Source organism: Simochromis diagramma, unplaced genomic scaffold (assembly GCF_900408965.1).
Source record: "Simochromis diagramma unplaced genomic scaffold, fSimDia1.1 OVJJ01000208.1, whole genome shotgun sequence".
In the NCBI taxonomy this organism is placed as follows: Eukaryota; Metazoa; Chordata; class Actinopteri; order Cichliformes; family Cichlidae; genus Simochromis; species Simochromis diagramma.
In genome coordinates this window covers 4,047,508-4,072,288 of record NW_024386789.1, presented here as the reverse complement: position 1 = coordinate 4,072,288, position 24,781 = coordinate 4,047,508, and the positions used below count along the sequence as shown (strand labels likewise).

The following is a 24,781-nucleotide window of genomic DNA, read 5'->3' as shown; positions in this document are numbered from 1 at the left end:
ATCAGAACTCACTGGTTCCTCCTTTAAATGTATTCAGGACTGCATTTAAGAGCCTGTAATGGTGTCTGAAATGCATGCCAATGATATTTAATGACTGCAGGAATATGTTTAAAGTGAATAGCCCTGTTAGAAACAAGCTATATTTACGATTACTGTTCCTAATTTACCATTTACACCAAATTAATTCACCAGCCCATACATAGTGTGTATGCTCACTGTTATTAGTATGCGTGCTGATATTGATATCACATTTGTAAACAGATCAGTGGGTCTCTCTCTCAGTGTATGTCTGCATGTCTGTGTATGTGTGTGTGGCTCAGTAAACATAAGGTGGTGCTGTCTTTAAGAGAGAGAGCCTGGGAAGTGGTGATGTAATGTGTTCTCAGACAATGATGTCATCGACTGAGACATGGCAAGGATTTAAAGTGACAAAGGCTTTTTCAGCAGCCCCGTGTAATTCTGCATCAGGTCTCCTCAGAGAAAAGCACCTAAACACCACGGGGACCTTCAGTGGGTGGGAAAAAAAGGGCTGAAATGAGAGCAAAACATAAATGTGATTCTGGCACATACAAAGCTCGAGTCTGGGTCTCGACGTGGCACACAGCATTTTTATTAATCAGGATATCTGAGATACAAAAAACAACAACAAATTTTGCAGCAGGAACAATAAAAGGGTTACCAATCACGAGCAGCCATTAGCTATGACTCCTGCGCTATGTTGAATGCATATTTTGAGAGGAATGATCATGTTAGCCTCAAACACAGAGCGTGTATCGACAGCGGCTATAGAGAAGGTATTTGGTTTTTTTCCACTGCAAGAACAATACTTTATTTCCATACAGTACATAGTTTTTGTTATGATGAAATATTAAGACTTTCCATTGCATTTGCATAAATGTTCAACAGTAGATAGTGGAAATGTTTAAACTTACCAAATATTAAAGGTGTTCCTGATACTATATGTTCCCATTATACAATTTGTAATTTAAAATTAGGTCCAGACTCCTTCAGTCAGTTGAATTCTTCTAACATTTTTCACTGCAGTCACTCTAAACTGTGTTCTTGTCCTTCTCGAGTTTGTTCACTTAAGCTCCTTAAGCCGTCTCTGTGCTTTCTTTTATAAACTTGTCCTTAATACTGTTACTCTCGCCTTTCCGAAAGAAGCACTCCGAATCACACGTCCGGCTTCACGCACAGAGCTGGATAGAGCAGCGGAGCTTTTGTTGCCTTGTTCTGGGACTTTCTCATTTTTCTCATCACATAAACTAGCAGACTTTTTCAGTTCTTCCGATCTCACTCGCCCAAACTTCCTGTCCCCTGACTCTTTCGCTCCACTACGTTCCTCTCTTGTCTGACTTGCACTTCCATCCAGTGTCTGGTTGGGATCAGTGTCCCCAATGCAAACTCTGCCAGTAGTTTCTTTAACTTTCAGCTGGCTTTCTGACCTTGAGTTGTCCTCACATTCATCTGCAGCGCTCTTTTCAAAAACAGAAGCATCTTTTGTTGCTTTTTCCTGAAGGTCCACTGTTGAATCTCGAGGTTTGGAAGCAGCTGTCCCACTACTTTCATTACCATTAAATGACACAGGCTGAGTGACATCCTTATTCTCTTGGTCAGATGAAGGGCCAACATTACTGGCAGCATCGGCTGGCACAGACTCAGTGATCAACAGTGGGTCTTTATCTTCTGGCCCAGATGATGTTTGAGCACATGAATTCCCATCGTTCTTTGTTATGTCTGAATCTGAAATACTGATGTCACATGCAATCTTATAGAAGAGTGAATGGTTCTCTTTCATCTTCTCTAAGCTCTCACTCACTGCTGATAACATTTCATTTGAATCAGTAATGCCATCAGATGAAGCTGCCTGGTTGTCTGCTGCCTCCTCATTACACAGTGTTTCTGTGGCAGGGATCTGTAGAGGTATGAATCCTTTCCACTGGTTTGTGGAAAGGAACCATTTGGCTCTCAGATCAGAGGCCTTAGAATCACTTTCATTATCATCACCATCAGGATTGTCTTCAACCTTTTTCTGTTCATCATCTTTGAGACCTATGAATCTCTTCCCTCCATCTTTCGGATAAACAGTCATGGATGAGATATGATAGGGTGAAGCTGGACGTTTGATCTTACTTTTGGCAACCCCCGGTCTCCCGCTGTGCTGTGTTCTGTTCTCTAACTTGGCCTGATTATTAAGTTGCTGGTGTTCTTCCTCTTTATCCTCAGATATTGCACTTGAAAGCTGAAGCTCTCCAGAACTTCTTAAGTTATCCCCACAGCTTCCATGGCCATCATGGCCTGAAAACACAGATGATTTAATCTGTCAGGTGCAATAGTTAGCAGTTAGCACTTCTACTAATATAGAAACCATCATAAAAGTTTGACGTAGCCACCATGGTGCCACCCACTGGCTAGTGGACTACTGTTAAAAGCTGTAAGTTCAGCTGCTGTATCATCATTATAATGTTGGCCCAGGACTAACATTGCAACTAACCAATCACATTGTTGTAATATCACAGTTTTGGAATAAGAAAAAAATGTTTATGTAAAACGCTCTTCTACAACAAATAGTAGACATTACAAGTGTTTCCTTAATTAATTTGTGCAATATAACAGACATAGAAGTTACGCTTGCTGTTAAGCAACTTTAGCTTACTTGTGTTGGTTTGCTAGTGATAGTTTTTAATAGCATTAGCTAACTTCTTAGCTAATGTGAACAGACTGCTTAGACAATGAGATTGTTCAGCTGCAATGTTCATCCTGGACCGACATTGTTATGATGTAGGAACAAGACCAACATGGGGATATCAGATTGTCCACAGTCTTATACAATAGCAACAAGGTAGCCAAGGGCCTTACTACTGTTTTTCTTCTTTCTTCTGAATGTCACAACAATTTACAAAATTAACATATTTTTGTTTAAAACTGCCATAAAGCTGGCAATCAAAAACATAAACTTATTAGGAAAATGCTGATTGAAGTCATAAATTGAGTGAAATTGAGTTCAATAGAATCTGTTTTTGAAACCATAAGCGTTGCCCCCTGCTGGCTATAAAAAATAATGCTTCCAGTCAATTTCAGACTCCTAGTCCATGTCTGTCTTTTATATACATTCAGTGATCTTTAATTGTTAATAATGCCAAGTGTCCTAAGTGACAAGTTAATTATTAACTCAACTACTATATAATGTTAGTAAATCTATATAAATCAGTACTGTATTGCTAAATTAGTAAGTACCTGCTTTCAATCTTTGTTTTCTCGCTGCATCAGAGGGAACATGGTGAACTTCCTTCTCCTTTCCCATAACCGAGAGCTGACTGTGTGTAGTGGCACTCTCTCTGACTGCACTGATAGACAGACAACAGCCAATTTGCTGAGACTTTCATCAATATAAAGCACATTTACACTGTGTAAAAAAGAAAACAGCCCCCCCCCACCTTCTTATGACTCTCTCTCGTATTCGTTCCACTCGCCGGAGCTTGGCCTCTCGCTGTTCATGGGTCAGACAGAGGTCATAGTCCATGTTTGAGGTCAGAAGGGCAGTAGACTGCTCCACTTTCTGTTGAGATGGATTTATATTAAAATGCACATATAACAATAACTTTAATTAAAAGAATAATTGTAAGAGTGCCATTTATAATTTTCTATGCAGTATTGACAAATACTGCTGAATGACACAACTGATGCAATGATATTAACATATCTGTCACATCAGGCCTTCTATAACAGCTCAAATACAGCTTTAACATTTTATTAGGCTTTGAGTCACTTATAAAAGTGATACTGAATTAACTGGGGGGCTGCAGCTGCAGTAATGCGGACGCTGCACCGGTCCGTCGTGGTGAAGAGGGAGCTGAGTGTAAAAGCGAAGCTCTCAATTTACCGGTCGATCTACGTCCCTACCCTCACCTATGGCCACGAGCTGTGGGTAGTGACCAAAAGAACGAGATCGCGGATACAAGCAGAAATGAGCTTCCTCCGAAGGGTGGCTGGCCTCTCCCTTAGAGATAGGGTGAGAAGTTCGGCCATCCGGGAGGGGCTCAGAGTAGAGCAGCTGCTGCTCCACATCGAAAGGAGCCAGCTGAGGTGGTTCGGGCATCTGACAAGGATGCCCCCTGGGCGCCTCCTGGGTGAGGTGTTCCAGGCATGTCCCACCGGGAGGAGGCCCCGGGGCAGACCCAGGACACGCTGGAGATATTATATCTCTCGGCTGGCCTGGGAACGCCTTGGTGTTCCCCCGGATAAGCTGGAGGAGGTGGCTGGGGAGAGGGAGGTCTGGGCCTCTTTGCTTAGGCTGCTGCCCCCGCGACCCGGCCTCGGATAAAGCGGATGAAGATGGATGGATGAATTAACTGTAGTTCAGAATTACTGTACAGACACTGATACAAGGCCTCATCTAGAATCTCCAGCTGTTTGTTTAAACAAGCTTTATATCCGCATTAAACTTTAACGCAATGTTCACATATTAAGTTCAAGAAAGTAAAATAAAAAGTAAAAAATAAAGCATATTTACAAAAAACAAAAGGAAAAATGGTTTATGTGCAATTGTCATACATCCCGACAGAGGAGATAAATCTACTGTCAACAGCACATTAGAGCTCATTCAGACTGAGTCAAATTAATCTGCAATCTGATATGAAATAAAATGTGATGGATTTATCGTATTGTATCCTTTTAGTTTATTAATCATATGAATCTTAATGTTGTCTTCTTCTTACCCTTATATTTGAGCTTGCGCTTCCATTTTCTAAACCGGCGTCATCTCGAATTTGATTGCTTGACGTCTCTAAACTCTCAGTTCTGCTCACTTCTGAACGTAACTCTTTCGTGGAGGTCCTGGATGCTCCTTGATGCTGATCTTTGTATGTCTTCTTAATGGGCTGATCCTGGTCCATCTCTGCTGAGGACCAGTTTTGATCAGGATTCTCCAACAAGGGCCTCCTGGGTGGTTTGCTTAACAGTTTTTTACCCTGTTCAGCCAGATTTAGCTGTTTCTCAGATGGGATCTGCTCAGCCAGTGGAGTATCAAGCTCAGCAGGAGGATCCTCGACAGAAACTCGTCTGGCCACAAGCGAAGACGGTAGTACAGCTGTAACCACTCGCGTCACCCTTAAGGGAAAAGGGGCCTGAGAGAATACCAAGTAAGAAAAGTAAATATATATACAACACAATATAGTCATTCATTCATTCATTCATTATTTGGCAAACCTCTGCTTTTGGCTCTGAACTTTGACCCTGAGTCTGGGCACCTGGAGCAGGAACAGGAGGTTTTTTCCTATTAGTCACCCTCTCCTGATTTCTCTTCATTCTCTCAATCTGCTCTTCTTCACTCATCTTCAGCTTCAGCTTCTAGAAAAAAAACACGGGCTGTTTAGAATATGAGTCATTTATGATGACTGCAGCTCAAAGATTCATAAAGCGAGAAACCCTGTCAGCCATTATAAAGATGATTAAAATAGCTTTATGTTTGAATCTGTTTGTGCAGAAGAATCTGTGTGTGTGAAATTATGATGGATATTTGCTCGCTATGCCTGTCTATATATACTGTTATATATATGCATTTGTGCAGGTGAGAAAGAGGGGGTTGGTGGCTACAGTTGAGCTGAGCTACTGCATTGAGACGTGAGCTTCTACCTCCCCCTCTCGTCTAGAACAGGTACTGCAACATGCCCTAATTGCAAGGAGGATGAGAGAATCAAAGAATTAGAATTTGGCTGTGATTGCAATGAGGAAATATCAGCTTTGACTGCTTCTATATTTGGAGCATTTTGGATCACACCGCATGCCAACACACAGGAAATTATGAAGAATCAAACCTTGGTCGATTGGTTGGTTGTGTCTGGTGGGATCCACTTTGAACCAGACTGAGAGTCTAAAAATGAGATGAAAATAGAGGAAAGTGGAAAAAGGATGGGTATAAAGAAATGTAAGGGTAGAAAGCCACTGTGGGATAATTTAGCATTATGCATAGAACACCTACTAAAGCTATTAATAATAGATATGACAGAAAAAATTAATATACAGCACAGTGTATTAATATCAGCCTATTTCTGTAGTGAGCATATTTGTGCCAACCGGAGGGATCTCTATGTGCTTTCACATTAAGGAGGGCAGGCTGGCTGTTTCCTCTTCTGTGTACAGGATCAACAGTGTGGCTGTAGATTGCCTGAAACATAAGCATAGAAATATCAGAAACATCCATAAAAATATTACCGAACTTGAATGTCTTTTCTGGCGGATTTTAAAAAATTGCCCACCTCATATGGGGACTCTGCCCATCCATGGCTCATGTTCCTGCTCTGGCTTTCTTGTAGCTCCTGGGGTAACGGTGGGCGGACTGGCGGCTCCTCTTCCACGTCCTGCAGGGATCATAGGAATGTGATGAACACTGTGGAACTATTATGGAAAAGCCAATTTATCTGTGCCAGACATAGTCATATAAATGAATGCTGCTCTGTGCAAATCTTGCTGTTCTGTTTTTACTCTCTAACAACTAGCCTCACACGATGAATATTATCAATAACTAAAATCAAATGCTGTAAAGCCAAAAAACATCATGTAGCCAGCAAGCCAGCAAAATGACTTGAATGGACAACAATTCCCTGCTTGTTCATAAGCAGAGCGCAAATGTCAGGGGCCACTGACAAATGAACAATGGACAAGTGTCATACCACTGGAAGACACTCTGTAGGAGAGCCAGGGGATCCAGGATGCGGAGCTGTGGACTGAAACACTGAGGGAGAGACAGAAAAGGTCACAGTGTTGACTCTGCTCATTGTCAGGTTATTGTCAGGTTCCATGTGCAGTATCAAGGTTACACCAGGAAACTGCTGTATACACTGGTGGCCCCAAGTGGCAGCCAGGAGCAATTATTATTATAATTAGCTATGTGGCACTGATCTGCGCTGAATAACAACATCACGTGTCTTGCTTTAAAACATGGTATTTCAATCATTTGTATTATTGAATACATGAGTTTAAGGGGTGTCTGTAGCTCGGACAGTGTAATGAGCTGGTGTTGTTGATAACCTTTTTTCCATTTAAATGTCACATTTAATGTGCTGTTATTGTTCAGAAATGCAAAGATTCAGGCAAAGATCGACTGTTATAAATGGCTGAAAGCAAAGTTGTGCAGTAAGAGTCTGAATATTACAGTAGGATGTCTAGCTGATGCTCACAGTGATGTCTCTGTATCCCCAGCAGGTAGCGGAAGTGACTCCGATTGGATTTTAGTCCATCGAGTATGTCCTCCATCATCCACAGCTCTCTCTGAGCCTGAGATTGCTCCTGATTGGGTAGAACATGGACATGATCCACATAGAACATCAAAATATAAGAGAGTTTCACATTTTGAGCCCCACTCCCCACATGAGGATCATCAAAGTTGAGGCAAACTTTTCAATAGATGTTGTGCACACTTTAACAAAGTTTCTTTGTGAGGCCATGGGTCTTATTAGGTAAAAACTATTTGGTTTGTAGTGTAAAATTACTTGTGGCATTCCAAAGTTACAGATGTGCTGAAGTTGTGAACGGACAACAGACAGTTCGCTCTCCATCCTCTCATACTGGCACCAAACCCGCTCTATTTCCTGAATATAAAGAAAATATCAGAGGATTAGTTCAATAACCCATAGTGGATGATTCAGCATCAGTGAAGAAATATTATTGTAATCTAATATGAGGGTTTTTGTTTTTTGTTTTTTTACACACCAGTGATACGTCACACATTCTGGCCCGGACTGTCACCAGCTCCTCTTGTAACAAAGCCTTCTCGGTCAGCGCTTCCTCGTGGGCCTGGGGTCCATGGCTCTTCCACTCTTCTAGCTGCAGTCTGGAAACTTCCAAAGCACACTGGACATTGTCCTGAAACACGCGCAGATGTGAGGAAAAGAACTTTATATGTGTGTAAAGTTCTAAATAAACATAAACAAAATCTGGCTGTACTTCTCGTAGCTTAATTGCACAAATGTTTTAATTACTCAATAAGTTCAGTAACTTTTCTTACGACTGTCCTATTTTTTCTGTAATAATTGTTCTTAAAAAGTCACAGTGTCCTAATAAATAAATGTACTGGGAGTGAACCTATATGTTTTTTTTTTTAAATTCTATTAGTTGAGTGGAACCAAAAGTAAAGAAATTGGTGTTTGGTTGATTATTAGTTGGTTGTAATAGTGCTTCTTGCCAATAAATCTTATTCCTTTGTAGAGAGTGTTTATTTCCCTTTAAATGGTGCCATATTTACAAGGAAAATCCATTTGTAGGTAGAGTAGATGGGTTGCACCTGTGAGCAGGGACCCTGCTACAGCAGTCAGTTAGTGTCTGCTCTAAGCTAGATAGAGCCTGTGCCATAGGGCAATTTCAAGCTAGTGTTCTGCAAAACCAAGCTGCAGCATTATTTGGAGTGAATCCCAGTATCGTCTCCAAATTGAAGGCCAAGTTCCATATAACAGTGGATGCCAGAGACAGGACCAAGAAGTTCACCACAAGAAGACCATTTCCTCATATTGTCAGCACCTTAGATAGTCTTCTACAAATTTATAGTCAGGGTTTGCAGGACAATATGCCTGACTACTCTCTGCCCAGACAATGCAGAACAGCCTACATACAACCAATCCCTGGTCTCATAGGGCTGCCAGGAGGCTTGCCAGGACTGCACTTCACTGCCAGGCCTGTTTGCGCTAAGCGATGAGTCAAGATTTTGCCTACAGCAGGTGGATTGTAGCACCAAAGTGTGGAGAAGATGTGGACAACGCTATGCTGATTGCTGCACTGATAGGGTAATGGCTTTTGGTGGAGGCAACTGAAAAAACAAGGCATGTCATCATTGGAGGCAAACTAAAGTCAGAGAAATATCAAGATGAGATTCTGCAACCACTGGCAGTCACACATCTCCACAGTCCTGGACCGAACTCTATCCTCCAAGAAGACAACGCTTCCCCCCACAGAGTGGGGTTTATCAGAGACAACCTTCAGAATTTGGGAGTGGGTAGGATGGAATGGCCTGCTTGCAGTCCTGACCTCAACCCCACTGAACACTTGTGGTATCAGCTTGAGCGTGCTATTCGTGCCAGAGTGATCAGCACAATCACACCACACCACTGACTTGCAACAAATGCTGTTGAAGAATGGGATGCCATCCCACAGCAGTGTGTGACAAAGCTGGTGACCAGCATGAGGAGGACGCACCAGGCTGTTGTTGCTGTGTATGGTTCTTCCACATGCTACTGAGGCCCAGTATGTCTTCTGTTTTAAGGCTTCAATCATCTAATCCAATAAATGACACCAATCAAGAGTCAAAAGCAGAAACAGCTGTTTGGAATTGGCAGAGAAGATTTGGTAAGTTAATTATGGGTGCGATCCACATACTCAACTCTGCTGCTCCACCCACGGATACGTTTTCCTTCCAAATCTTACACCATTTAAAGGGAATTAAATGGTGTAAGATTTGTTGCCAAGAAGCATTTTTACAGCAAACAAATACTCGACCACACAAAAGTTTCCTTGCTGTTTGTGCTAAGTTTATATGTGTGTGTGTGTGTGTGTCTTTAGATTAAATGCTTGGGTCGTGTATTGTCTATATAGAATTAAATCTTTTGAATTTCCGACCTTATCCATTTGTAGCTGGGCCAATTCTACAGACAGAGACTGCAGCAGTTTGTCACACCCACACAACCTCGTTAACACAGCCTGAGGAGAAAAATCAAACTCATGACTACAAAAAAACCTAACAAATGATTTCAGTTTGTGCTGGTCTGGTGACTGTTAAGACCCAAATGCTGAAATTATGAACACTCACGTCTGCATCACTTTCAAGAGGCCGGAGTGGTGGCATTTCCCTCGGGTCAGGTTTTGGGGCCTGAAAATCATCATAGTCACCCTTTTGTTTCACAGTACTTTTTTTTTTTTTTTGAACAATGATTATAAAATATTTCTCCTTCCTCTTCACAAACCTTCAATGTATCATTAGATAGCTAAATAAATTTTATATATATATATATATATATATATATATATATATTTTTTTTTTTAACATTTTCTTTAAATTTATTTAAAAAATCTTGCTAATGTTAAATCATATTAAGGGAAACATGTAGATTAATGCTTAAATGTTACTGCCTGAATGTTAAAACTCAGCTCACTGCAGAACACTGCACAAGCTTTAGCACACTGCAACCATCTGCTTATAGCATGAATTGCCATGAATCAGAGACAGAAATGTTGAAAATGCTTAAAACACATGTATTTTTAGATTACTGATCAAACACCAACTTCATGTAATAGTCATTATAGTACATGTAGCATAATCTTGGCAGACAAAACAGTATAAATACATAATAAAACAGAAAAACACAATTATAATAACAAACACACAGTTTGTTAGTAACAAAAAAAACCAGACTTAGTGACAATAAAAGACAGTGACAGACATATAACAAGTCAATGACATACACAGGACAACTGTATTAATACATTTAGAAAAAGTCTACAGTGTTTTCTTTTTCTTTTTTAAATAAAGGGGTAGGACACGTGACACCACAGCACCACTGAGCATGTTGTACCACACAAAATGCTGTAAGAATACAGCACAGTTCAGCAGGCTGGGCTGTACCATAGCTGGCGGTAGCACACAAACAGATAAATGGCTGCGGTGATGGTGATGATGGTGGTGGTGTTGTGGGGGGTGTGGAGAATGTGAGGCTCTCGATGAGGGGGGTAAAGGGGGCAGTAAGTCTGCATGTGCCCCTGTGGAGTAACTCTGAGGAAGGAGACCGCATGTATGTGAAAAGAGAACACAATATCAAACACTGTGCTACTGTGCAGAGAGAGTAAAAACTGTTATTGGTGACTTTAATGATCTGTTTCAGAAGGTTTTACTCAATGAAATTTGACATTACTAATAACAACAAAGATTTTTTTAATTGCTTACCTTCCCTAAAGGTCTTCGCCCACTGCTATGATGAACAGAACCATATACAGGGGCAGGCTAAGGACAGGGAAAGAGAAAGGGTTGACAAACATGAGCTGTTAACACAAAACTGTGCTTTAAAAGGGCCATTCCACTCAAGCTGATGCTTTTTAATACACTGTATTAGTCAAGTTAGATAAAATGCGTGATACAACTTGGATACTTTCTTTCCAATCCCCCTGTTTGGAGCCCATTTCTCTGAGATAAGATGAGTTTTGGCATTAGGTTTTATACAGATTGACTCTCATGAAACAATTAAATATCAAGATCTTTTTTTGAAAGTTCCAACCTTGCTTAGACTTTGCCACCTTTCTGAGCCTGGAGTGCTGGGATTGGATTTGAACTCCAGATTCGGTGAGGCAGGTGCATAGTAAAGAGTATGTGGCAGCATGATCGGGTCATCATGGGGTCGTATGTCAACCCTTCCCATCGGTGTGTGTGGTCTTGATCCCAGCTGACCTCTGGAGGTCAAAGAACCTGTTGCCATAACATCTGTTTGTGACGGTGCGATTTGACCCAGGAGAAAATCCTCCTCCTTGTTTGGACCACAAGCTCTTCTTCTGCTTAAATCTGGGCTCGGTGTTCTGTTTGTGAATATCGCAGAAACAGCACAAAGCAGCCTTTGCAGTTATTGTTTCAGCTTTTAAGAAAACCACTTGGATATGCCATTCACACACACACAGACGACTTGACAACCTGCTGTTTCTTTGATGAATGCTCCGCCTCTCCCTCTGCTCTGAGTGCGATCTCCCCATCCTTCCACCACTGAGCTTACTCGGTTCACTCAGAGTCCTGCTGACGTGCCTGTGTTTCTGGGATAGACCCTCATCATCAGAGGGAGATTTAGGGAGGTCCACTGATTCACTGCTGCCACCTATCTGCGTAAAGTCGTGATAACTTGAGCAGCGCCTGAAAGCATCAGAAAAATGCTTATGAGTCAAAATAGTGTAAAACGACCGAATGTAAAACCTCATGACTATTTTGAACAGAACTGAACCTGTTCATGGAGCTGTCTGGCTCCATTGCAGCAGACTGACCGAGGGCTCGAACCCAACCCAACATGTCCTCCTGAGTGTCTGCACTGAAGAAATAAGAGCGCATCCCCTGATGCACTACCTAGTTTGACACATATTATTCACAAATTTTTTTTTTCATTATTAAAAATTCACATTTCCTAATCTACATATACACTTAAATATTGCATGCACATACGCATGATTGGAGAATGCCTTACATCCTTGCAATGACTTGGTTTAACAATAATACCTTAAAGGTGAACTTTCTGTTCTTGCATTCCCTCGGCGTGCAGAACAGGATTTTGTAGCTTGGCAGTGGGATGCTCCCCAGAACAGATTCTTCTCTGCTGTCTGAGAAGAGGATGGATGAGACATGAACAAAAGAAGGAATGCATCACCACACATGATAGAATTTCTCCTCCAGACAAAGTGCCGATCTCTTACCTTTATAGTAAAACAGACAGTAGTTAGAGAGGACGAACCATCGTCTTTTCCAAAGCTTCAAACCAGAGCTATCCTGCGGGAGGAAGATCAATTAGGCTCTGCTCTTCAGTAAACTCAGTCACACACTCTTCCGCATGCAACAGTGAAGTTGTTGATCTTTTTAAGTAGATCGTGAAAGCAAATGATGCAAAAGTACTTTTTTGTTGAGCCATCCTCTGATAACCACAGAGCAGTTGGGGTCTCTCTTGGCAGACTGACACCTCTTCCCGAATGTCTGCACCTTCCCATCACTTTCCTGTTACCAAAACAGGGAAAAATACATTTGTGTGCACACATGTGCTTATGCATTAACAGCATCACACTAGGTCACCCATGCGTACAAAGACGGGAGCCTTGTAATATGAAAACAAAACTTTACCACGGGAAAATAAGATATTGTGGCCACGCTGGACGCTTGGCTTACTCTGTCGTGGTCATCCATTCTGTAGGGTGACAAATAAATGTGTTCAGACCACAGGAAAAAGATGGAAACAACAGTTAAAAGGAAATAGTCACACAGTAATAAAACCCCATAAAGTTCCACATAGACCCCCTGAATACCAAGATACATGGCTGTAAGATGACTCTGCCCACATATTCAAATGAGCTACTTGAAGCTGGTATGGCTAAGATGTAACCGCTTACCAGTACAATCTGAATCAGTGTCCCCCTCTGTAGAAGCAGTCAGTCACTCCACTGACCAGCAGCCCTGTAAGCTCCGACGTAACAAATGCCACATTCCTATATAGTTGAGATTTTTCCCTGCTCAACTGTTCATTCTCTCAAGGACTTGGTGTGGTTGCCCCATACTTCCAGAAAAACTCTCCCACAATTCTATTCTGAGCCATAACAGGCCGGTGCGCATCCCCACCATGCAAACTGACAGGTGACAGCTGCGTCGCTGTGGTGGTAGGGAGGGGCTGGGACTGTGTGAAAACCAATCTGGCAGCAGGGACGGGGCTGGTATGAGACACTATCTGGTCCAAACTGCATAACTGCAGTGTGGATCGCTGAGAATAGAAAACCCAAATAAAGGAGCATGGTGGTGGGAAAGTAAAAGTTGTTTACTTTGTATAATAATAATAATAATAATAATAATAATAATAATAATGCTATAGTAGTATAAAAAATTAAATATAAAAGGGAAAATAAAATTTTTGCATATTTATATGTGACAATATACAACAATCTGTCCATCTAGTATTTTATGTTAAACTACTTTCTTATTACTGTTTCTTCTACTATTAGTGTGCAGTATATATTTATATATTTCTTCATGTACTACAACAAAAATATTCCTTACATTTCTTTTGTGTGTGCATATTATGTAAGGCATTTGCTTTCGTCCATAAATATTTGACAGCAAAATAACTCCAATGGAGAAACTGAAATTTCGAGTTACACCTGCTTAAGCTTCCTTATCAAAGATGTATTTTTACGGCCTTCTTGGCTCATTTGTGACCTTTGTGAAACACTAATACAGATGAACTTGAAGATGAAAAAATAAATCACGAGGAGCATCTCACGTTGAGCCACCACAAACACTTGCGGATGAACCAGATGTTTGATATGATTTGGTATCCACAAGCTCTGCCAGTATCAACCGCATTTCCCTACAAGCGCGGCACGGAGTAAATGAGAGAACTCAGTCACGTCTTTGTTAGAGACCAACAACCTCATAGCCACTGGGGGTTCTGTGGGTGTTGTGAAATATTTGGAAAATCTCCTTTTTAATCAGTGAGGGTCACCACCTCAGAGAGGAGAAGACTTAAAATGCTAAAGAGGGATGGTGGGGAGGACAAACGGTGGGTCTGTGCACGACACAGAGTGCGCTTTGTGATGCCCGAGGACTCTGAAGCATCATGTGAAGTTGGACACAGACCATGTTGAATACATTGCCCCAGAAAATAATCCTCTCCCTCTCTCTATCAACAAAAACATTTGCATGTCTCCCACATTCTCATACTTTTAAAAGCCAACGAAAGCTATCAAAATACGTTTGACCTTGATAAGCAAAGCAGTGACGTAGGACACTCTCTCGACTCTTAACTGGGCTGTCATTTCTGAGGACACGAGATTGCTGGTTGCTGCACATTTTAAGGTGTTGAAGCCATAAAGTTGATGCTTATAAGAGTAAAACTTGCTGAGTTACTACAGAAAAGTTTAGCACAGGTTTAAAGAAGTCCCTCAGGGGGCCACTGAGTGTTTCAGCCACAGATAATAAATATCAGCCACAAAGCTGCTTCACAGTATTGTTAACCTTTAGCAACTTTTGCTCACAATTTGTCACATTATTGACCAAAGATTAAATAAAGATAAATGATTAAGAAAGTGTGGTGTTTAACTGTGCAACCATCTAGAACTACATGAGACGTAAATGTTAATAAAGATGCCATATTGCTGTATATACCTGACTAATCGCGCCTGCCTGCTGGCTGCTTCAAGCTCCATCACTTGGCACTGTTCCTCACAGCATCTCTTCAGGCTTGGCAGCCTTCTTCTTGGCTACCACGAGCTCCTGTTGCCCAAACAGTCACAACGCTCTTCTGCTACACTCCGCTGCTCTCCGTGGACGTGTGAATCTCCCTCTCTGTTGTCGACTGTTTCACTCTGGTCTGACTTGTAGCAGCAGTCCTCGCTTGGTGCTCTACCTACACTGGCTGTTAGCACTCAGTCTGTTTTTCTGTCCACTAACAGTGCACTCTCTGTGAGCCCCTTCTTTCTTCCTCCCCCTCTTCTTCTTCACTGTCCCTCCCTCTTGCCCTGCCCTTGACAGCCTCTCTGTCTTTTGCTGAGTGTGGGTTTGTGACTCAAGAATTCACACACACACACATAAAAAAAAAACAGCTGTTTTCTCGTGCTTCTGTTTTGCCCCTTGCATTATTTAAATTCTCAGTGTAGCTTTACTACAATCAGAGATTTGGATGCCAGTCTTGAGTCATCACCCCCAATAAAAGCCAAAATATTCAGAGAATGAGGGGCACAATGAGACAAAGGCTTTAAGGCTCTGGCTTACTTCCAAAACCATGCCATATGCAAGACAAAGTAAAGTTTTGAGTTAGGAAAGCAATTTGACATTTGGTTGATGGATTGTTTAGGCACTTTAAATCTATTAAAGTTTAAATTATTAAAAGAAAAAGAAGCCTTAAGAACAGATGTAAAACCTTCAGAAGCTGCATTAAAATATAAGATAACCAATTATTTTATAATTAGCCTGTCTAGAGTTGAAAGGCTCTCACAATTAGGCAAAAATAATTTTCCCAGATGGTCCCTTCTTATATATTTTTTCTGCTATGCCAAGTCAGCGTCTTGTATAGCTGATTGTAGAGAGTGCAGAAGAAAACTAATGATGCTCCGTTAATACAGCTATAAAAAAAGAAGAAGAAGAAAGAAAGTACAGCTTTAAGGTTAACGGATTGAGAGTAATTAAAACTATTATATACTTATATGTACAAAAGCTTAACGGGAAGAAAGGCACTCAAAGAGAAACTGAATGCTGATAATCAGCAGTGTACACATGCCTCAGGAGAGCTGGTGTTATTGTAGCACAGGAGTAAGATATCAAAAGCATTTTAAGTGGTATGATAAGAACACGGGAGACAAGAGAAAAGTCAAGTGTAAGCAGGAGCGCCCTGAAGCCTGGTTGGCAGTATCTTTAATCTAAGAGTATCTCCTGTGAAATGAGCTTTTCAGAATCCTGCGACCTAGACGCAAACACTGAAGCTATTTCTCAACACTCAATAATAATCGTGCTGTCGTATAATTAGCTCACGTGTCCAGGCCATTTGCTTTTATCCAGGAAGGTCTTGACCCGGGATGCTCAGGATGTCCCGTTCTCACATGGGACAAATCAGCTAGCCTACAGTAATTATTGACCACTCCCTTTTAACATAGTGAGCAGTCGCCCGCATGCAGTGACAGACAGCTGCATGACTACTAATAGTCTCCTGTTACACGCTGAACAACCTGTGGGGCCCTCTCATAGGATTATGGGAAATGCAGTTTATTTTAGTGAGGAAAAAATGGCCAAATTAGCTTGAAAGGTCAAAGGTCAAGCATAAATCACACCAACAACATTTTATTCAGCTGCATCCATCAGATGATTAAATCACAGGAAGATTTCTCTGGTCAAAGTTTTGTTATTGGTATTGTCATTTGAAAGCGACCTTGTTTGATGCCCGTTCACTGATTGAGCTTATTCCGTGTTAATTATTTATTTAATTTGTTGTTAATTAATTATTTATTTAATTTTCAATTGATTAGACTTTTCCTAATAATGTAGATCTCGCATAATACACACATAGATTATCTACAATATCTACAATAAGGTTTAAGGTCATTTTGAATTAGTTCCTACTATGGAAACAATTTTTCTAGATAATAATTTGTTATTCATTGTAAGTATTGTGTTGTGAACGAATAGGTAAAATAGTTAAAGTTCGTGATCTACACTATGTGACATGTGATAACATAGAACATAATTTTCCCCATATTCCCTTAAACAACATTCATGATTAATTTTCTAGAGAAAAAAATACACACAATAGCACTTTAACATGTTTTGTGATGTTCCATATGTTCCATACAAAAACGAAAGATCCAAAAAAGAGAAATCAATTTTTGTGTGCACGTGGTTTACTACGTGTGGAATTGGTTTTCTGTTGTGGTGTACTGACAAGAACAATCCAGCAGGTGGTGCTGTTTAATAATTTCGTCCATCACTGTTTCTGCTGAGGGCACTTTTCATTATGGGCATATATGATAAATAAAAATATGTTTAAAAATACATTGATTAGCTTCATGTTAAAATACTTTATTATTGCATGTTTTAATAGTAAATAGAGAGTAGTACAGCCACAATTGGAAAAGAAAAGCCACAATTGCTACTTGCAACCAGAAAAGTATACATGTGAAACATTTGTCCAGCAGCAGAGCATGACAACAGTGTAAAGTGTTATGTATAGATAATATGGAGCGAAAGAGCAACATGAAACTGGTGACCCTATCAGTCCATGTTAGACTGCAGATAGTGTGAATGTGGGCTAGTAGATACTAGAGATGGCACGATACCACTTTTTTATGTCCGATACCGATACCGATATCATAAATTTGGATATCTGCCGATACCGATATGAATCCGATATAGTGTTTTTTAATCAACAAAACTGTTTTTTAAATATCTTGCTGCATTTTGTATAAGTTCATACTCAAGTTTAAAACAACAACTACACTAAAGCTATTCTGTTATACCTGTATGCAAAAAAAAATATTTCATAGTTCAGCAATACTGATCAATCTGATAAACTTAAACCTACACCATCCTCCCTATTCTGGTATTTTAAAGAGTACTTAGCATAAATATTAAGCAACCTAACTAATAGGGTTCCAACTCCCAGCAACAACAAAAATAAATAAATAAAAAATAGGGAACCACCCCTCACGCTCCACCTCATGATGCTTAATCGACGTAATCAACCTTAATTTGATGCAGTGTGAAAAAAAATGCACAGAAATCAATTCTTTTTCAAGAAATATTAAATAGATTCAACATCTTTCTTCAACAAAATTGCAGACTGCACAGATGGTACCTTCCCAAAGGAAAAAGTACTATAGCTTACTAGAGTATATTAGACTTAACAGTTACTATATGCAGTAATGGACTTCTATACATTTTACATCAGATTAAAACTTTGGGTGTAAGATTCAGATAAATATTAAATAATTAAAAGCGAGACATTTTAAATGAGAATAAGAAAGAAAAGTATGTCTTTGTGCCCCCTTTTCCCTGTTCATGCCCTATCGGCCCCCCTGGCTAAACTTTGCTAGATCCGCCCCTGCACAGTTACAGCCGTCAGCTGCGTAGAAAAAGATCCTGGTGTAGAAAGTAATATTAAATAAATTCTAACAACAGCTGATCAAGCTTAAACGTGCTGCTGTTGTTTAGCCGCTGGTTTCCTCTTTCTGGTGCAAAGTGGGCCAAAAGCAAACTAGAGACACGGACTCGCGACAGAAAAGCCGATCAGCTGATCGTTAAGCAGTTTCATGATTGAAGTAGCAGCCGGAGAGCGAGAGGCAGTCGCTCGTTAAGCTTAAGCAGGAATGCTTTACAAACATTCAGAGATGGACTTACACACTTGCTTTACTTCTCTCGGGATAACTTTATCGGAGATGAAATGCCGGGTTGCTAGTGAAGCTCCAAATGCTATCCAGACCACCGACAGGTCCCGCATGCCACAGCCGCTCTATCACGTGATGCATACTGCTCCGACGTGCTAACGTTCTGAGGTGAGTTACGGCGTGTTGCAAGTTTTGTGAGGTGCTTTCGTGATATTTAATGGATCGGATTACATTTTTTATTTTTCTCCGATATCCGATCCAGTAATTTAGGTCAGTATCGGACCGATACCGATACGTAATATCGGATCGGTCCATCTCTAGTAGATACGTGACAACAAATCTTTTGGAACCAGTATAACTTCATCACAGTAATGCTTGAGTAGCTTCTGCTGTCGATCAGGTGGAACCATGAAGGAATAATATTGTGGAAGCACACTGGAACAAACAGAACTTAGTACTGGTCAGTAACTGGTTCTATCTGCTGCACACAAAAAGCTCGGAGAGTGTTTGAAAACAGGACATTGGAGAAAATCCAACTCTCATCATATCACGCTCCTACGGGAAGATACATTCATAAAACGTTCTAACATTCAATTCAAAAATATTTAAAGGGATATTTTAAATTTTAAATTCTGTCTGTATTGTTTGCAAAGCATGTTCACACAACAGCAGGGATTGCTGGTCATTCCTCCCACCCTCACCCTGCATCCTCCTTATGCCATGCTATATGTGTGACCATATGTGCCATTTGCTGTATAGCATATATCACTTTGCTCATTACACCAGCAGAGAGTTTCCACTCTTCAACTCTCTCTTCCAACTCTCATACCTATCATATGATCACATATACACATCCAAAACACGCAGTGAGGTGACACCGTGGGTTTTATTAGTCTTGGATCCAAGTCTCCGGTTTCATTTTCTTTGGTCAATGATGGATGTTTGTACCTGTCATATCGGTTTAACTGTACTGGCTGTAAATTCTTATATATACTCATCACAAGAATCACACCGAAATAGCCTAAATAAACTAAGCTAAGCTCAATTTGGTTGGTGTTTAACTGCCTAAAGCTAGACGTGCAGTTTTTGAGTATTACTAATTAAGATTAAGTAAATGGATAAAGTACAGAAAGCATTGATTTGACTACACGTGACTTCATTTTGACCCCCTTTGAAGAGTGAGATTTCTACTGACCTGCTTCTGGAAGGGTAATGTCTGTATGTCCTCTGCTGTCTCAACGCTGACATGACTGTCATTGTATGTACAGTATGCAGAAGCAATGACAACAGTTTAAGTGTGTCAAATACCTGAATGACTTGAATGCATTGCTTACTGGGGCTTTTCTTGGCACTTGTTAAATCTATATCAATATGTCTAACATCCAACTGGGGTCTTCCAAGGGGTCAGTATCTCTGTCTAAATATTGCATTACATTAAAAAAATTGCAGCATATTTAGCTGATATACCACTGACGTCTGTGGGTGCCTTGTGGGCAGGATAACAGTTAAATGAGTGCCACTTTTAGTTCCTATTAAGCTGATGCTTTAGTTTTGAAAGCAGTAGGAGGTAAGGTCAGGCTGTCAAAGACAGAAACTAATGTTCGAGCTGGAGCATCTCACATGTCAAAGTGAGCCCCTTTAAACTCCAGGGAAGCAGTTTCTAGTCAGTCTTCTTTACTGAACAACACTGAAGGAGTTTTATGTTGTGCGAACTTAACACTGTGCATACGACTTTATTTTAACTACTTAAAAAGCTTCAGACATTGACCACAGACAGAAAACGTGCAATTAATTTCATTTTCAGTATAGAACCAAAAACAAATCTCAAAAAGATGAATTGTATGTAATCCCGAATTTATCCAAATTTGAATATGCTGCATGTTTAATTAATTTAAATTATACAGATTATATTAGATAATAGGAATAAAGAGAAAGTCTTTCTGCCAGGTAAGAAAATAAGCTTTAATTCAAATATTTAGATTCATCATTTTAATTCTGTTGCAATATCCCTTTTGGATTTTATTTATTTATATTTCATTTATGCCAATTTAAATTTTACACCTACTACACAGTTAGACACCAGCCTTATGTAATTTCCATAGCAGCACTCTGGGGAATCACAATTAGATTTGGGACTTGGTCTGATTTTACAATGAGTCTAACATGCACCTTGTGAGTGTACTACTGTACTGCTTAAATCCTGATTTTGTCCCTACTTTTTGTTTTTGGTTTTTTTTTGCATATTTTTGCTGTCTTCATACTATAGCAACATTCACATTAGCAAAAAAAAAGAAAAAAAGTCTCCTTTTTCCATACTTTATTTTTGATTAACATTTTTTCATATTTAACATTTTACATACACTTATGTCTAACTAAATATATATTCTTAGCAAACAATAACAATAGAGAAATACAAATACACACATATATATTAGTATAAACCTCGAGTGGTCCTGTGTTTTCAGAAAAATCCAACAGTGTGGACAGCATTCAGAAGGTGACTCCTTTCTGAATATCTTCTAATTGCACTTTGTTCCCTTGATTAAAAAGTTTTTTAAAAATGTTCTATGTTTTCCTCAGAGATACTGTAGTGTTTTGGTAAAATATAAAACAGCCATATTGCAGCTTTATTGCAATAGGATAACAGCTACTTCACTCCTCACCCAACAAGAGTTCAGCTCCACTCAATTTTAGATATGATTATAATCTGCCTCTATGCTTCCACTCCTTTATTCCTCCTTCTTTTTGATTACACAGTCAGAGTTTGTTCCTACCCATAAACCTGGCATCATTTTCTCCTTAAAGGAGCTCTTAAACTGCTTCAAAAGTTTAACCTCCTTTTTCCCATTGCGTTCTCCTCCCTCAATCACATCCTCCACAGCATAAAAATTAATGACACCAACAGGCTGGTCAACATATACACCTATTGTGGAGCACCTGGGAAGCTCCACAATCTGTGTAATGCGACCGTTGTGCCAGGCATGATAGCTGGAACCACTCCAGCCGAGACCCCAGGACTCCTCGTTTTCTCCCAGGCCACAGGGCCCATCCTTGTTCCTTCTTCCAGCTCCTTCGTATGCGACTCCAATCACAACCCATCCAGAATACTCCATTTCCCAGTAGCCTCGGCTTCCCAGGATTCCCTCTTTGCAAAGAACCTTATGCACAGAGGTGATAATGTCACTATAATACACACTGAGCTAATCCTATAGCGTAATGTGAGAGAATTTCAAGCAGCATTGCTTTCTCCTTTTGGAAATACAACACCAGTAGGTTCAGGTTTGAAATAAACTTTGGGTACATACTGTTTCCAAGCACATCTAATTTTACACCATTGTAAACATTTAAAATGAGCAGAAAATACATTTGTAATATATGCCATTTCTGGCTAAATGCATCCTCATACTCTACCTGTGGAGCGTACTCATATCGCTCTGGTCTGTCCAAGACAGGACACGTGAGGTTATCAGTCATTCTGGCCACTTTGGCACCACCTTCTGTGATCCACAGCATTTTATTGGCTGTTTTGTCATCCAGAGACAAGTTAATCCAATCTGACAAAGCAAAAAATAAATAATAATAAACAATAACTTAACAAATGGTGCTTGGAAAGAATTGTAAAAAAAACAAAAAACTGCACAAACAAACTTACATTTGATAAGATCAGCTCTACATTTGGGTTCAGGGATATTTGTCTCATACCCTGGCATCTTCTCTGCTGAGTAAAATAACAATAAATATCAGGAGATACTAAACAAGTTAGATGAACCATAGTGGGGTCAGCCTTTAAAGAAGGCATGATTTAAAAAAGAAAATCAAAAAGATAATCCAGCCTGTGGTAGGATTCAAGTCTTACCTGTGGGTGTTTTTACCACTTTGGCCTTTTTTCCTGAAACCAAAGAAACCTTTATTAACATCAATATTCTTAACTGGCATAAATATTATGCGGGGGTAGGTGACAGGTGCATCTCAAGTGGTGATGAAGTGAACCACAGGAAAACTGGGTATACTTAGAAAAGCATCTGCCTTTGTCAGATCATCACATCAGAGATTGCATGCTTTCTAGAGTCAGTGGTTGATTCATGCCAGGCAGTTGGAATGACCAAGACATCTCAGATGCTGTTGGGGTTGGCTTCAGTCACACTAGAGTGCAGCGTGAAGCTCAAAGCAGATTATGAGATGAGAAGAGTGACATGATCTGTCCGTGCAAATCAGATAAGTTGGGGATCTAGATCCTAAGCTAGTTTATTGCCACAAGATCATAGGAAAGTCATCCAAGTGTCAAGTCACACCTAGCTGAATTAAAGTCAGAGTTAATGCGAAGATAATGGATTGCAACACATGCAACATGGGCATCCCTAAAATTAATAATGCAGAAGGCTGATCTTAGCAAAATCACTTCCCTCTTAATTTCTAACTGATTAATTGTTGCATAACAGGCACTTAAGCCAGATATGAAAGTGATATTTTGCTGTCACGCATAAGGATGCAGTCTCAGTGTTTTGGTAAGGACACTTAATCTTCACTGCATTAAGATATGAACCTTCAAAAACACAAGTAATGGGATGTATTTATATCAACACGCATCATCTCAGAATATTAATCTACAAACATGTAGCTGCTCATATCTAAATGGTTTAAAATATCTGCTGCAATATATCTGAAAATTGTGGTGACAGAAAACAGACTAGACAAAAACAGTAGATGATACCTGGAATTGTAATACATGTATTCTTTTTGGCTTTTTCTAAATTATGGTACTCTGTTCACCCTTTGACTTTTGTTTTGCATTAGTTAAGATGAGTACAGACAAGTTATAAGCTATGATAAGATCTGCAAAGACACTATTTGTAAAGACAGTATCTGTTCAGTGGAGGCTGAAAACATATGACCATTTTCGAAGCTGTTCTTGTAACTTGCAGTATGCATTCCCATGGGTTACATCTGGTTCAGGCAGATGATGCTTTTTGTTTTTAAACCATTGCTCCCAGGGAATAATACCATTATAAACCCATTCAAAACAAGCAAAGAAATGTGAAAGTATTGTAAATAATTATAGGTTTTTTTAAATACATTTTTATACAGACAAACTCTGGTCAACCGTTCTCTCAGGATCTGCCAGTGAGGATGAAGAACACTTCACTGCTGAAAATGCAGTTTGGTTCACCTCAGCGAGTACATTTAAAGCACATCACTGTAGTATGTACATGCTGGAAAAAGGAAAGGAAAAAAAAGTTATATATCTTTAGATAAAATATATTTAAAAAATCACCTTTTTCTGCCTTCCTCGTCTCTGAAATGATTCTGTTGGTGTTAGGCATCTTGATACCGGCTTGCTATTTGAGTAGCTTGAGTCTATCTCGACCTGATGTGGCTGGTCTCACTGAGGATGAAGAGTATTCGTTGACTGGACTATGTGATAACTTAATGCAGTGCTTATATACCTTTGGTGCAGGACAGAGATGAAGGAATCATCATTGGTGGTGACATAAGAGATAAAAGTTACCAATAGAAAAGAAGGGGAGGCAGGAGGTTTGTAATGAGAGCTGTGTATGTATGTTTTCCTTTTAAAGTATAGAAGGATTCTTCGGCGTCTCTAGGACGCCCCTTTTACCAAGTAAACCCCACCCTATTCTCTCTACATCACCTCCAGTGATCTCTGTACATTGCCCACTGACAGTGCTGATGTACTTATGGTGGATACAAATTCTAAGTACCAATCTAAAAAAAACAACTTTAGCTTTTAGATATGATACTTTATGTCCTTACAGCAATACAAATAATAATAAAAAACTAATAAATTCAGTTACAAGTAGCTTTAGATATGAATTTAACTGTTTGAAATTATTATCATTACCAAGGTTGTTACTATGGTAAAATGTTATACTTAAAATTCTGTTACTTAACATACTAATGCAACCTGAAAAGAGGATAGATTCTTTTTGTTTTCACTTTTTAAAATACATTTACAATTGCTATGCAACATCCATATCACTGTACATATCAGCACACATGCAAAACTAGTTCAAGTTCAAGTTTTAATCCTGAAAACCGGATTTAATGTGACTAAGTGTGACCCATGTGCTCATGCCCCACATCACTTCCTCATAAACCGTTTGCCATTACAGATGCCTCAATGTGAACAGGTCGGGTTAAAAGAAAAAAGCATGTTGCTGATTGTAAACCCGTTCTTGTGATC

General features: G+C 39.8%; 2 protein-coding genes across 7 annotated transcripts; both read right to left on the bottom strand.

The window, feature by feature from the left end:
* Positions 1-586: 586 nt before the first annotated feature.
* On the bottom strand, positions 587-15,210 carry si:ch211-234p6.5 (pleckstrin homology domain-containing family A member 4). 5 transcript variants are annotated; one of them, XM_040023527.1, is made up of 24 exons: positions 14,876-15,206; positions 12,845-12,908; positions 12,623-12,721; positions 12,427-12,499; positions 12,233-12,333; positions 11,964-12,082; positions 11,663-11,875; positions 11,256-11,550; positions 10,928-10,984; positions 10,610-10,756; positions 9,797-9,856; positions 9,607-9,687; positions 7,711-7,863; positions 7,491-7,589; positions 7,179-7,287; positions 6,672-6,733; positions 6,258-6,359; positions 6,076-6,166; positions 5,817-5,872; positions 5,209-5,349; positions 4,719-5,126; positions 3,438-3,559; positions 3,238-3,347; positions 587-2,298 (listed from the first exon to the last, which is right to left on the bottom strand). In XM_040023527.1, exons 1-24 carry the CDS (start codon positions 14,914-14,916, stop codon positions 1,118-1,120), a joined length of 3,984 nt encoding a protein of 1,327 aa, XP_039879461.1. In that variant the 5' UTR covers positions 14,917-15,206; the 3' UTR covers positions 587-1,117. The 5 variants fall into 5 exon arrangements, with proteins under 5 accessions (XP_039879461.1, XP_039879462.1, XP_039879463.1 ...); XM_040023528.1 differs by lacking the exon at positions 14,876-15,206 and adding an exon at positions 13,111-13,537; XM_040023531.1 differs by having other exon boundaries at positions 2,187-2,298; positions 3,238-3,342; positions 14,876-15,210.
* Positions 15,211-20,954: 5,744 nt separating this feature from the next.
* On the bottom strand, positions 20,955-24,278 carry LOC120728538 (stonustoxin subunit beta-like). Of its 2 annotated transcripts, none has more exons than XM_040023525.1 (5): positions 23,855-24,278; positions 22,439-22,471; positions 22,235-22,300; positions 21,994-22,136; positions 20,955-21,740 (listed from the first exon to the last, which is right to left on the bottom strand). In XM_040023525.1, exons 1-5 carry the CDS (start codon positions 23,901-23,903, stop codon positions 21,312-21,314), a joined length of 720 nt encoding a protein of 239 aa, XP_039879459.1. In that variant the 5' UTR covers positions 23,904-24,278; the 3' UTR covers positions 20,955-21,311. The 2 variants fall into 2 exon arrangements, with proteins under 2 accessions (XP_039879459.1, XP_039879460.1); XM_040023526.1 differs by having other exon boundaries at positions 22,235-22,297.
* Positions 24,279-24,781: the final 503 nt, after the last annotated feature.

Coding starts and splice junctions, on each gene's coding strand:
- si:ch211-234p6.5 (XM_040023527.1), bottom strand. CDS start 14,916: ATGGAGCTTGAAGCAGCCAGCAGGCAGGCGCGATTAGTCAG. Junction 10,757..10,927: donor GGCGAAGACCTTTAGGGAAG/GTAAGCAATTAA, acceptor CTCCTTCCTCAG/AGTTACTCCACAGGGGCACA. Junction 6,167..6,257: donor GGGCAGAGTCCCCATATGAG/GTGGGCAATTTT, acceptor CTTATGTTTCAG/GCAATCTACAGCCACACTGT.
- LOC120728538 (XM_040023525.1), bottom strand. CDS start 23,903: ATGCCTAACACCAACAGAATCATTTCAGAGACGAGGAAGGCAGAAAAA. Junction 22,301..22,438: donor AGTGGTAAAAACACCCACAG/GTAAGACTTGAA, acceptor TATTTTACTCAG/CAGAGAAGATGCCAGGGTAT. Junction 22,137..22,234: donor TAGAGCTGATCTTATCAAAT/GTAAGTTTGTTT, acceptor TTGCTTTGTCAG/ATTGGATTAACTTGTCTCTG.